Raw genomic sequence first — 11,192 nt, forward strand, 5'->3', positions numbered from 1 at the left:
TATGTCCTAATGTTTGGATATTTTTATGATGAACTGACAAATTAGACAAAAGATTTTCAAGGGTTTGACCAGAAAATCTATCAATATCTTGAACTTGAGGGGCGATTTATTATAACGAGTACAAGTCAATTCTTTGTCCTCTTAAAAAACCTGAACTCAAAGTTCATTTTGTTTGTGTCTATGGCTGTACAGGAGCATATCTGACAATGGTTTGAGTCAATGTTAAACGTTAGTAAATGGAGATTAATTCCGGAAAGCAGAACTGAAGTCTAACATGCAGATATTTTCAGTCCCATTTCCTGATTTATTTCCCTCCACAACAAAGGCATAACGTGTCTGAGCTGATGAAGACCTTCTTGACGGGAAATCTTCCATTACTGCTGTATTGATGAAGAAATACAAAATTGAAAAACAAAGCCCGTGGACCAGATGGCCATTGTCGTGACTTTGATGAAGAGTTTAATGAAAGTCTGCGTGCAATCGCTCATTTCTCCTCATCCTGAGGAGTGGTGGGGAGGAGAGGGGCCGCACGCTTCTTGCATCTCGGTTGGGCAAAATTTCACTGATAAAGACAAATGTTCTGCCGGGGATTGTATCCAGATGGATACTATTTTACTTTCTTATACGACACTTAAGCAACCAAACAGATGTCTTCGCTCATAATATGGAGCATGTGCAAAACCTAAAATGTCTTCACTGATTTATTCATCCAACAGTAGAACCTGTCTTTGTACCATCAGTGTCACGAAATGGTTTACTTGGATCATCTGTTGAACAATTAGCTGAAAGGCTTCATTATGATTTCTAAGGATTTCTGCAAATTGAGACATTTTATTATCTCTGCCACCACTTTGATAACTGACAGCCCGGTTTGTCCTGCTTCACTATAGCATGTTCAGGATCTCTAAAAGCTTCTGATAGTAAAAAAAAAAAATGTGGGAATAAGAAGCTGTCAGCAGTAAGTGATGATGACAGATACCTTCGAGGACACACCTGTAAGAATGCAAAAAACTGCATGTAGAGCAACACAGTAGAGAATGGTTCACCTCCTCTCCAGCTTCTCTTTGGTAGACAAATACGTCACAGATGTGGAGCTCTGGCTGATTGTTTGTGATCTTGTGCCATATTCTAATCAACACTCAATCGAAGTCCTTCAAGAAACTGAGGACATTTTAAGTTGCCATCTCATCACGACTTTAGACTTCCTTGTTAAAATGTATACACAACTGGAAAGGCCCATCTGTATAGTATTACACCCTTTGCGGCAAAGAAAAAAATCCAGTCTCGGTCTGCAGTGGATCGGTGACAAGTCCTCACAATTACTGCCTGGCACAGATTTGAATAAATATTTCTGTAATACATTAGAGCCAAAGCTGCTTTAATCAGTGTTTTAAAAAACCAGGATTAAATAACAGTGATGTGAAAATTGTCAATTTCAGTAATAAACCCACAGGGAATTTCTCAACTCACTGGGTTGTTTTGGTGTCTTTGAGCTCAGTTGTTTTGGTTTTGACAGGCTGCATTGAACTTACTGTTTTGTTTCCCTCTCCCACATGATGCGCTGCATTCTGGTCGGGACTCTCAGGGTTATTATCTAGGCTACTTGAGCTGATTAAACACTGATGAGTTTTTTTGTTTTTGTTTTTTTTTTTTGGGGGGGGGGGGGGGGGGGGGGGGGGGGGGGGGGCATCAGATCAGATAGCTACAATGAGAGAGTGACAGGACTGTCAGGGGAGACGACTTGAAGACCGAAGGCAGGACTAAGCCTTTGTGTTAGGCTTTCTACCAGGTGAGCCGCTGCACCACTAGAAGGTTTTAAAGTGAAACTGCTTTATGGGCCTTTCTACTGGTTTCCCTTCATTTGTTATAGAGTGGCCGAAACCTCCTTGGATATAGTCCACCTGCTGTTAAGAACATCCTGATTCATAAGTTATGAGAGAGACAATCAAAACAAAGTTATGGCCCTGTCCCTGACGTCTCATGTTCACAGAATTTAATGTGAAACAGCTTTTGAATGGGTATATTCCCCAGGTTTGTTTGATTTATTTACTTTACAGCCACTACGAAGCTGGAGCTGGTGAAGACAACAACTCCCACGGTCTAACGGTATTTCATGACATCAACCAGCAGCGTTTTTTTTTTATTGTTTTGATTGAGATCTAAATGGTTTAAGTTACGTGCATAGTTACATACAGCATTTCAATTATAATTTTGTGATTTGCATGTGTGTTAATTGTGGAATGAAAAGATAGTTGTTTTTTTCGTTACATAATGCAAACTAAACAGGGTGCTAATTGATCCATGTTTGTCTTGGGTCTTTTGAGGAATCAGGGCTTCAGTTTCCAACAAGCCTGACAATAAATCCAGAAGTAAGAGCTCCAGATGATCTGACTGATTTCTGCCAGCTTCTTCACACCTGCCCACAGCGCTCCCGTTTTACAGCCCTGAGGGATAATTGCACCACCAGTATGGGATCAAATGGATTTTCTCCAGACAGAGGACTTCCTTCAGCGTTATCTGCTGTGAGTTTTGGAGCGATTGTTTGTGAATTCTTGGCAGTTTTGGGGATGACACACAGCTTCCTTTCACAGCCTCTGAGTCACTGATGATTTTGGTGTGAAGTATCATCAAGTGGCGCGAGGATGGAAATTTCAGCATTGCGACGAGTGATTGTGCGCGAGCTCGCACGTGTGACTTAGCCGATTGACGGGCAGATTGAATGGCGGACGAATGTTGGAAAGCACCCGCTATAAATTGACTGTCACCGTCTTCTCCTAAACCTCAGGCTGAGTTCTTTATGGTCTGAACCGCATCTTGACGACAACGCTGAACAGTTTTAACCCAAGTTTTAGGAATTTATTTTAAGGGGTGTCGTGTGGTGCAGTGTAGCAGGCGCCCCATATGCAGAGGCAGTCCTCGCTGCGGTCGACCCCGGTTCAAATTCTGCATCGGATGGCCCTTTACTGCATTATTCCCCCTCTCTCTGCCTCCCTGTTTCCTGTCTCTCTCAACTGTACTATCAGATAAAGGCAAAAAATGCCCCCCCCCCCCCCCCCCCCCCCCCCCAAAAAAAAAAAAAAGAAAGAAAGAATGAAAGCTGCGTCAAAAGATTCAAACAAATCAAAGATCCAGTGATGATAATATTCGAATCAGTTAGATATAAGTTTCAAAATCAATAGATCCCATGCTGACGATATGTGTAATCAATTCCCTAATTAACTACTTAAATTGTTCAACCAATCACCATCAGTGTCAATTAACATTCAAAGCGATCTCCCCCAGATTCCACCACCATGATTAGCCAGCTACATGATAGGCAATTACAGTGAGGAGTACGCAACCTTCAATGCCAGGCCCATTACAATCATACAAAGCCCTCAGATCTCCGAGTGAGAGAATGAAACAAGGAGTGAGATGGGAGAAGGAGGAGGAGGAGGAGGTGGAGGAGGAGGAGGAGGAGGGAGAAAGAGCAACAAAGAGGAGAAGAGATGAAAGGATATTTCTTCAGGAGGAGGAGGAGGAGGAGACCTACAGTGTTGGATTCGTTCAGACTTAACAAAGGCGTGGGGAGCTTCAAGATTGTTTTCTCTCTCATTTTTTGCCTTAAAGGGAAAATCCACTGTCAAACAGGAGCCGCATTTCAATGGCGAGTGACAGACTTTTAACTCCAATCGCAATGATTTTCATGGTTTCTATTGAAGGTGTGTGTCGCCCTTTTATGCCTGTGTAATGCATTGTAAAAAAAAATTTGGGGAAAAAAGGCCCATTTGAAAATAACTTTCTCTTCAGCCTGGTTCTCATCTTTTAGTGCTGTTTTTCTTCTTATAATCTTGGACAGATATGTCCATTCTAACATTTATTAACACTGAGCTGCCAGATACATCAAAGCGGCTTCACAGCGCTGTTGGTAGGAGACACTGGTTAACAACCGAGCATCATGCGCTGCACTGGCTCCATAACCGACCACATTCATTACACCGTATTGTCTTTGGCCTGGACCCCGGCTGAAACATTTGACTTATTTTATTATTTGTGTCTGGCTGGTTTAGAGGTTGAATATGCTTGAAATGAACAGTATTGTACCAGGCGATGTCCAACTGTGTCTGAAGGCGAAGGTGTACCTGTTCCAAGTGGCTACACTTGACAGTGCTGCTGTCATCTCCTCCCCTGGCTACAACCTACTTCTTCTTCTTCTTCTTCTTCTTCTTCCACCACGATCTCTCCTCAAGAAATCTGACTTTGAAATGAGACTTCTTTGTAGTCTCGACACAATGGATCGTTCAGACGGGGGATAACAGCGCACACTTTCAGACAGTCTCTCCTCAAAGGCTTTTATGGTGTGGCACTTGTTTGCACATACAGAAAGTGATAGAGGTACGGGGAGGGAACAGCATGAAAAGAAAAAAGCGTCAGGAGAAAAAACCCTGCCGACTGTCTCACCTCTGCACACATGTGATGTTTCCATTGTTGGGTTCAGAAAGTTAAGAAGAAGCAGAAGATGCAGCCACTGACAACAGAGAGGTTTGACGTGACCCATACTGACACCCTATGGCAGGTCAGCCTCTGAGGGTCAATAGGTCACACAGACCAGACTGATTGACTGACAGACATTTGGCATTAACAATAAATCACATCATGACAACAATTGTTTTCACGTGTCCTTAAAGGAAAATGCCAAACCTCTGCATGCAGCTTCTCTGTGTCATCTATGATAATATATTGAGAATCTGTACCTGGAGATGAAATTTAAGGACATGACCTTGACCTCTGAGAAGTTACACTGACCATTTTTTAACTACTTTTAACGATTAAAGCTGTACAGAAAAGAAAATTGAATTTAAGCCCACTCTGGGTCATAAAATTCGTGTAATAACTCATCTATCAGACGATGTAGGCCAAACTTTGTGCAAAATTCTATTTTTGAGTAAATCCGGGATGAAAGTGTGGTATTTTTTTTTCGCATTGGATAATGCAGACGCACGGATTATACGTCAGCCTGCTCACAATTCACCAGCCACTGATATTGGATCCGTCATCCGTCAATCAAACGTCTGAGACACACACACACACACACGGAGCTCGGGCTCGCCCCAAGCTTTGAATATCCCGCACGCTCGATAACAACCAATCAAATTCATTTTCCTTACTCGGGTAAACTCGTGCGGCAACTCGTGACAACTCGGCGCGACAAACAGGACAAACGGGCCATTTCTGTACACCTTTAAGAATATTACTTGAAGATCATTGTAAGCCCCATGTGACAGGTTGCATACTGTATGTCAATAAGTTTGGAGGAGTTTTGCCAAAAAGTGATTTTCTTTAGTGAGCTCAGGTTGTTTTGTTTGACTGTTGATATGAAACCACTCAATATTTTACACGTGTAAAGAGCAAAGATTCAGAAAACGTCTCTGAAACAGATAATAATTGTGCAGAATAAGTATATTTTCCTCCTTTATTCCTGAGAACAACCTCATGACCCCTCAGGTTTACTGGAGGGGTCATGACCCTAACACACCCAGAGATAATAAAGACATGGTGTTAACAGGCTGAATCAGAATCACCTCTTTTTCTAAAGTATGTTTTGCCATTTTGCTGAATTCTACATGCACATAGGCAATTAAGGGCTTTTCAACATAATCAGTCCTGCCCAATCAGGTTTCACCTACCCCTTCATCAAACCATCAGCAGCTCTTTTTATTATTCTTTTTTTTTTTAATCAGCTCCACATGTCTGTGTTTCCTTTTTGGTAATAAAGCATATTTCTGTGAGTGAGCCCAATTTCCCATAAGGACCATCTGACAGCGGCAGCGTGATGGAGTGGTGGCAGGGGGAGGGTTACATGTGTAGACACCCTGAGCTTGTTGTTGAGCCCTGAGCAGCTCCACTCCAGCAGTGGGGGGTTAAGTACCTTGCTCCAGGGCCCTTCCATGGCGGCTGCTGAGGGACAGCAGTGTGTGTCACTTTACCGCTCACAGTCTCCCCACTGGAATAAGGATTCAAAACAACAACGCCGTTGCCAAGTTATCGTGCTCCCTCTATAATACAAAGTTGAGCTGGAGACGCCGTTCACTGTGCTATATTGTGGCCTTATGTGAGAAAGACAGATTTCCACTACAGGAGTAATCCAGCGTGTAGTTAAACATGTCTGATGGTGCTTTTATATAAATTCCTTTTCTTTATGATTCCATAAAGGTTTCCTGAGGATGCCTGGACTTCACATCACCTTCTATCACTTTCACACATCCTCAGGCTGAGACTGAGCAGATAAGCATTTGAACAGCTGCACTGCACTTGCAGAACACTGCTCTAAAACAACATCAGCACGTCCCCGAAATTCTGCACAAAATCAGCGTTGTAATAAATTCCAAACCACGCAGAGAGCCACAATTATATTTAACTTCTTTCAGATGACAGCCTCACCGTCCTCTTTTCAACCCCCCCCCACTCCCCTCCCATCCCCTCCCTCCTGTTAAAAGGCTTCAGCACCTCTCTCCATGTGAGTCTTTGTTCTTATGTGCTGTGCTGCATATCAAATCACCTCTCTGAGGATTGTAATGTATGGATTAGGGACTGCAATTACATTTACTACATTTTATTAGTCATTGCTTTTTATTGCAGATGCTACCCTGAACCCTACAGAATATTTGAGGCTGATACTGATGTTGATATTTTGGGAGCTGGGATCTAATAACGATATATTTATTGAGCAACACACTTTCTCTGCTTGTCACTGCTCTTTGTCTAAATCACATCAAATACATTCTGTGCTGGGTTTACTTGTCATCCACTAGCTGCCACATACACTGATATCACTACATCTGCAATATAGAATAAGCTTATATCAGCCAACATGTCAGTTGAGCTCTGTTACAGATTAGTGTGTCATTGATATACATTAAGTCTATGAAATGCCACTGTTATTGTTTACAGGATTTTAAGGCCTATACCAATGTTGGTATTTTGCATTTAAAAATATATAAACAAGGGCTGAATAGATATTTTTTATAATAATAATTAGCCTACTTATACATTTTCTTTATTATCAGTATTCTTATTATAATCATTACAGCCAAGACATGGACTAGTTAGGGTATTCTACATTTGAAAACTAACCTGTCTCTTAAATCTGTAGAGTGGTTACACTGTATAAAACTAGATCTTGTTGTCATTTACCAGCCAACATCTGAGATGTATAACCGGCCTGGATTTCCCACGGAGGCCCTCATCACTCCGACTCCTCAGTCTTCAAATGTCCTGTTGAAGTCCAACCACCAGTCAAATACATTCAATATGCCATTTACTCTGATATAAAACAGAGAGAGGCTGCAAATCCTCACATCAGGGAAGCACTGAAAATAAAGTGTTTAAGATTTTCTTTTTTTCTTCTTCTTCTTTTTTTAAACAGACAATTATTGCTGTGGCTGCTGATTCATTTTCTGTTGATCAACTGCTTCAGTAGCAACTGTCACCAACATGCAGGACTGAGTGTCCAGGTCAAGCTCAAAGCCCTTCACCCCCCCCCACCCCCGTCAACATCATGACACAAATGAAGCCAGCGTTAAATAACCAGTGCACAGCTCCAGCACACAGATGCACCACCAACACAACACAACTTCACTCCTTCATCTTGTGTCTGTGTGTGTGTGTGTGTGTGTGTGTGTGTGTGTGTGTGTGTGTGTGTCCAAACCCGTCCGAGCCCCTCCACCTGTGCAGCTGAAGGCGGAGGCTGAACTCCAACTCTGTTCACCTGCATGTTCCCATCTGCGTCTGACCGTCAGGTTAAATCAACACGAAGGCAGAAAACACTAAACTTCTGTCCTCTCTTAACATGACGGTTTGATTCATTCAGCTTTTTTTAATTCCAGCCTCTGTAGCTACAACAGTGTCAGTCAGTCAGTCAGCAGCGTCCCCGCTCTGCCACAGAATAACCCGGTGCGGTCTCACGTTCAAATCAAACATTCCTTAATGATCACAATCACACTGTGGAAAGCCGGTGTTTCGCTTGCTCTCCGTGTGGCGTGTGTGTGTGTGTGTGTGTGTGTGTGTGTGTGTGTGTGTGTGTGTGTGTGTGTGTGTGTGTGTGTGTGTGTGTGTATAGTGTATGTGTGTGTGTGCAGGCTACGTGTGCATGCCTCCCGGTTCGTCTCAAGCAACAACAACGGCAGCTTTCCGGTGACAAAGAAAGACGGTTTGCACGGTTTTCTCCGGGACTCACTTTGACTGCCTCCTCATCCCCCCAAAAAAGAGAAAACGCAGCCTTGATTATGGGATGCCATCCCCTCATCCCTCTTTAAATAATAATAAAAATAATAATAACAACCCGCCACATCAAAACACACACAAGCGTTCAATTAAGAATAAACACGGGAGATAATCATAATAATAAAGCAGCGCGTGCAGGACTCACCATGGTTGTTCCAGCTCCCAGTCTCTGAAAAAGTCGAATTCAAACAGATCCATAGCCGCTCCAGCTCCGGCTGCTGCTGCCGCTGCTGCTGCTGCTGGTGGTGGTGGTTAAAATCCAAAGCTGGTGCTACGTGGTTCTACATAGGCTACTGATACTGAGTGAGTGTGTGTGTGTGTGTGAGAGAGAGAGAGAGAGTGAGAGAGGGAGACAGCCAGGGAGAGAGAGAGAGTGTGTGTGTGCCAGAGAGAGGGAGAGTAGACACAAGCCGCTGCTGCTGCCAGGAAGCTGCTACGTGGTCGAGGCAAGCTGACAGCCAGGCAGAGGTGGAGGGAGGGAGGGAGAGAGGGAGAGAGCACACACACACACACACACACACACACACACACACACACACACACACTGAATGAGGCTGTGCAAGACAAGTCTCACTGAGATGTTCACTGAAAAAAAATGTTCCTACATAACAAGTGGGGCTATTTATATTGCAGGATCTGACAAAATAAACCTTGTGGTCCAACACACACACACACACACACACACACACATCCAAAAATGTGTGTCATTTAATGTGAAGCAGTGACTTGGCAACAGCTTGAAAATGAATGAAATGCCTTTAAAGGGTGTTTGACATGACATGTGATCAGATTGAGGTTGAAGGAAACCACAGTGACACACACACAGCTGAGATGAGGAGAAGTCTCTGCTCTGACATCAGCTGTGATGTTCTCCATGTTCTCATGAGTCAGAACCCTCAGAACCTCACAGTCCATAAAAAGGTGTGTTGTGTTTAATCTGTTCGCACTCTGCGAGACGTGTGAAAGGCTCCTCTGATTCAAAGCTGTGACAGTGAGGTTCGTACATGCAGCTCACTGACTCATGAGGCTCCTTTGTTCAGATCCAGGCTGTGCAGGAACACATGGTGCTACGTGAGTGGCTGTATCCAGGATTTTTTTTAAAGAAATGCTGAGGTCATTAGATTCCCCAAAACACATGTGTATCCTATCCCCTGATGATTTATTTTCTGAATCTGAATTCAATTTTGTATTCAGTTGATTGTTTGCCTAAATTAGTAAAATACAAGGATTTTTATTCTGAAAGTAGCAGAATTAGGCTCTAAAACCCAGTACAATCTGCATGTAAACCCAGGCTATAAGAATCCTCTGATGAAAAATCTAAAAAAAAAAAAAAAAAAAAAAAAAACTAAGGTCCAACCCAGAGGCTCTGTTTTCACTGACAAATGCACACATTGGGTTAAAACGCCAAATTTTGCTGGATTGAGCCGACATGACTCTGAGGCTGCCAGGTCTTCATCAGGAGAACGGCCAGTAGAAATCAAACCATATTGTATGTTTAAGGCTGATGCTGATGTTGGACAGTGTCATCAGGTTCCTGTAAAGCTGCATAAATACAGGGGATGAATTCATCGGCCCAGCTGAGGTTGTTGTTGTTGTTGTTGTTATTTTGATGGATTCAAAGAGGTCAAAACTCCAGTGAAGATTATTATCTGATAAATTTTGAATATTTACTTGTTCAAAAGATCTTTTAGTATTGGCTGTATTGGCTGTGCATGTCGCTTTCTTAAAGTAATTAGAAAGAGATTTAATGGGATGGGATTTCTGTGGTTTCTAAAATTGTCTATCTATGCCTCTGCATACAAAGCCTTTGCCTTTGTTGTGTTTTGCAATTTCAATAAAGAATCATCAACTAAAACCAGAAACATTTGATTATGTCCAACCAGTTCATTTGCGATTTTCCTTTTGGGGCCATCTTTATCCTTTTACAGGGCCTAACAATTGGAAAACATTAATTTTTTTCTTGTATTAATTATTTTTTGGGACTATCATGCTGTTGTTTCTGCCCCATTTCCTCCTGTTCAAACAACTGTGCTCCAAGTTTGGTTTGTTTCAACCATGTCTACCTGTCATGACTTAACCTATAGCAATTTACCTTCTTTGACAGAGAAATCTTGTTATTTCTCTGCTTTACCAAACAATAAAGACACTGCAAACCTGAAGTTCAGAGGACATGTGTTTTTTCCCCCTTTAACTCTTCAGTTTACTCGCCCGTGGACTTGATTTACCACTTGCTTGATATGACCTGAACTGTTGAGTCCATTAAAGTTCAGCAGCTATAATCCACTGTGCGGTTCCTCTCTGCTTTTTCCGTCACTGTATCTGCTTTGCTGCACTGGGCCTAAATATAGGACTGGATGTGCACACAACTCCTCCTCTGTATCCTCCAAACTCCGGCCTCCTCGGCAGCAATGACTGAGAACTCCACATCGACATGGTCTTTTTTGCCTTTGGTGTCTATATGTCACATAAAGCACAGACTGGTCACGTGAGTGTGTGCAGTTTATTGATGGTTACTCACTGCAGGACTGCTCGGTTCGCACGCCGCTCTGTAATTTGGTTGCCTTGTGCAGCTCTTCTGAAACAAGCTTGTATGCAGAGAGGCAGCACAAGGCAGCAAACTAGTGCTGACAAATGTTCCCTAAAAATACTTCACACTGTACAGTTCTTCACTGCACTGTCCCTATGAAATAAACTAATAAATGAAATGAAAATCCAGGTGGTCTTTATAATCCCTCCACAAACTGCACTTATCACCTTTGCTTTTGTGTCTTTATCCCTCCATGTCACCCCTGCCTCAGATCACCCGACGCACAAGCGTGTTAATAACAGTTTAGCAGCCCACCATCCTCGTTCTCTGTCATGCACTTGCTGCAACTCATGCCCAGCGGCACGTTTTACTGTTTACGCCTCGCTATGAATAATGATTGACC

The 11,192-nt window shown here is 42.7% G+C and overlaps 1 protein-coding gene across 1 annotated transcript in view; it reads right to left on the minus strand.

Moving 5' to 3' along the window:
• The window catches only part of aff2 (AF4/FMR2 family, member 2), a gene marked incomplete at its 5' end in the record, with an annotated part of 145,302 nt that extends 136,842 nt beyond the window's left edge, over positions 1 to 8,460 (minus strand). The window contains one exon of the mRNA XM_083980511.1: positions 8,408 to 8,460. Within this exon, the coding sequence (XP_083836637.1) occupies positions 8,408 to 8,460 (53 nt within the window). The remainder of the gene's footprint in view (positions 1 to 8,407) is intronic.
• Between the last annotated feature and the right edge of the window lie 2,732 nt (positions 8,461 to 11,192).

The sequence above is a fragment of the Trachurus trachurus genome (genome assembly GCF_905171665.1).
Source record: "Trachurus trachurus genome assembly, chromosome: 10".
NCBI classification, from domain to species: Eukaryota; Metazoa; Chordata; class Actinopteri; order Carangiformes; family Carangidae; genus Trachurus; species Trachurus trachurus.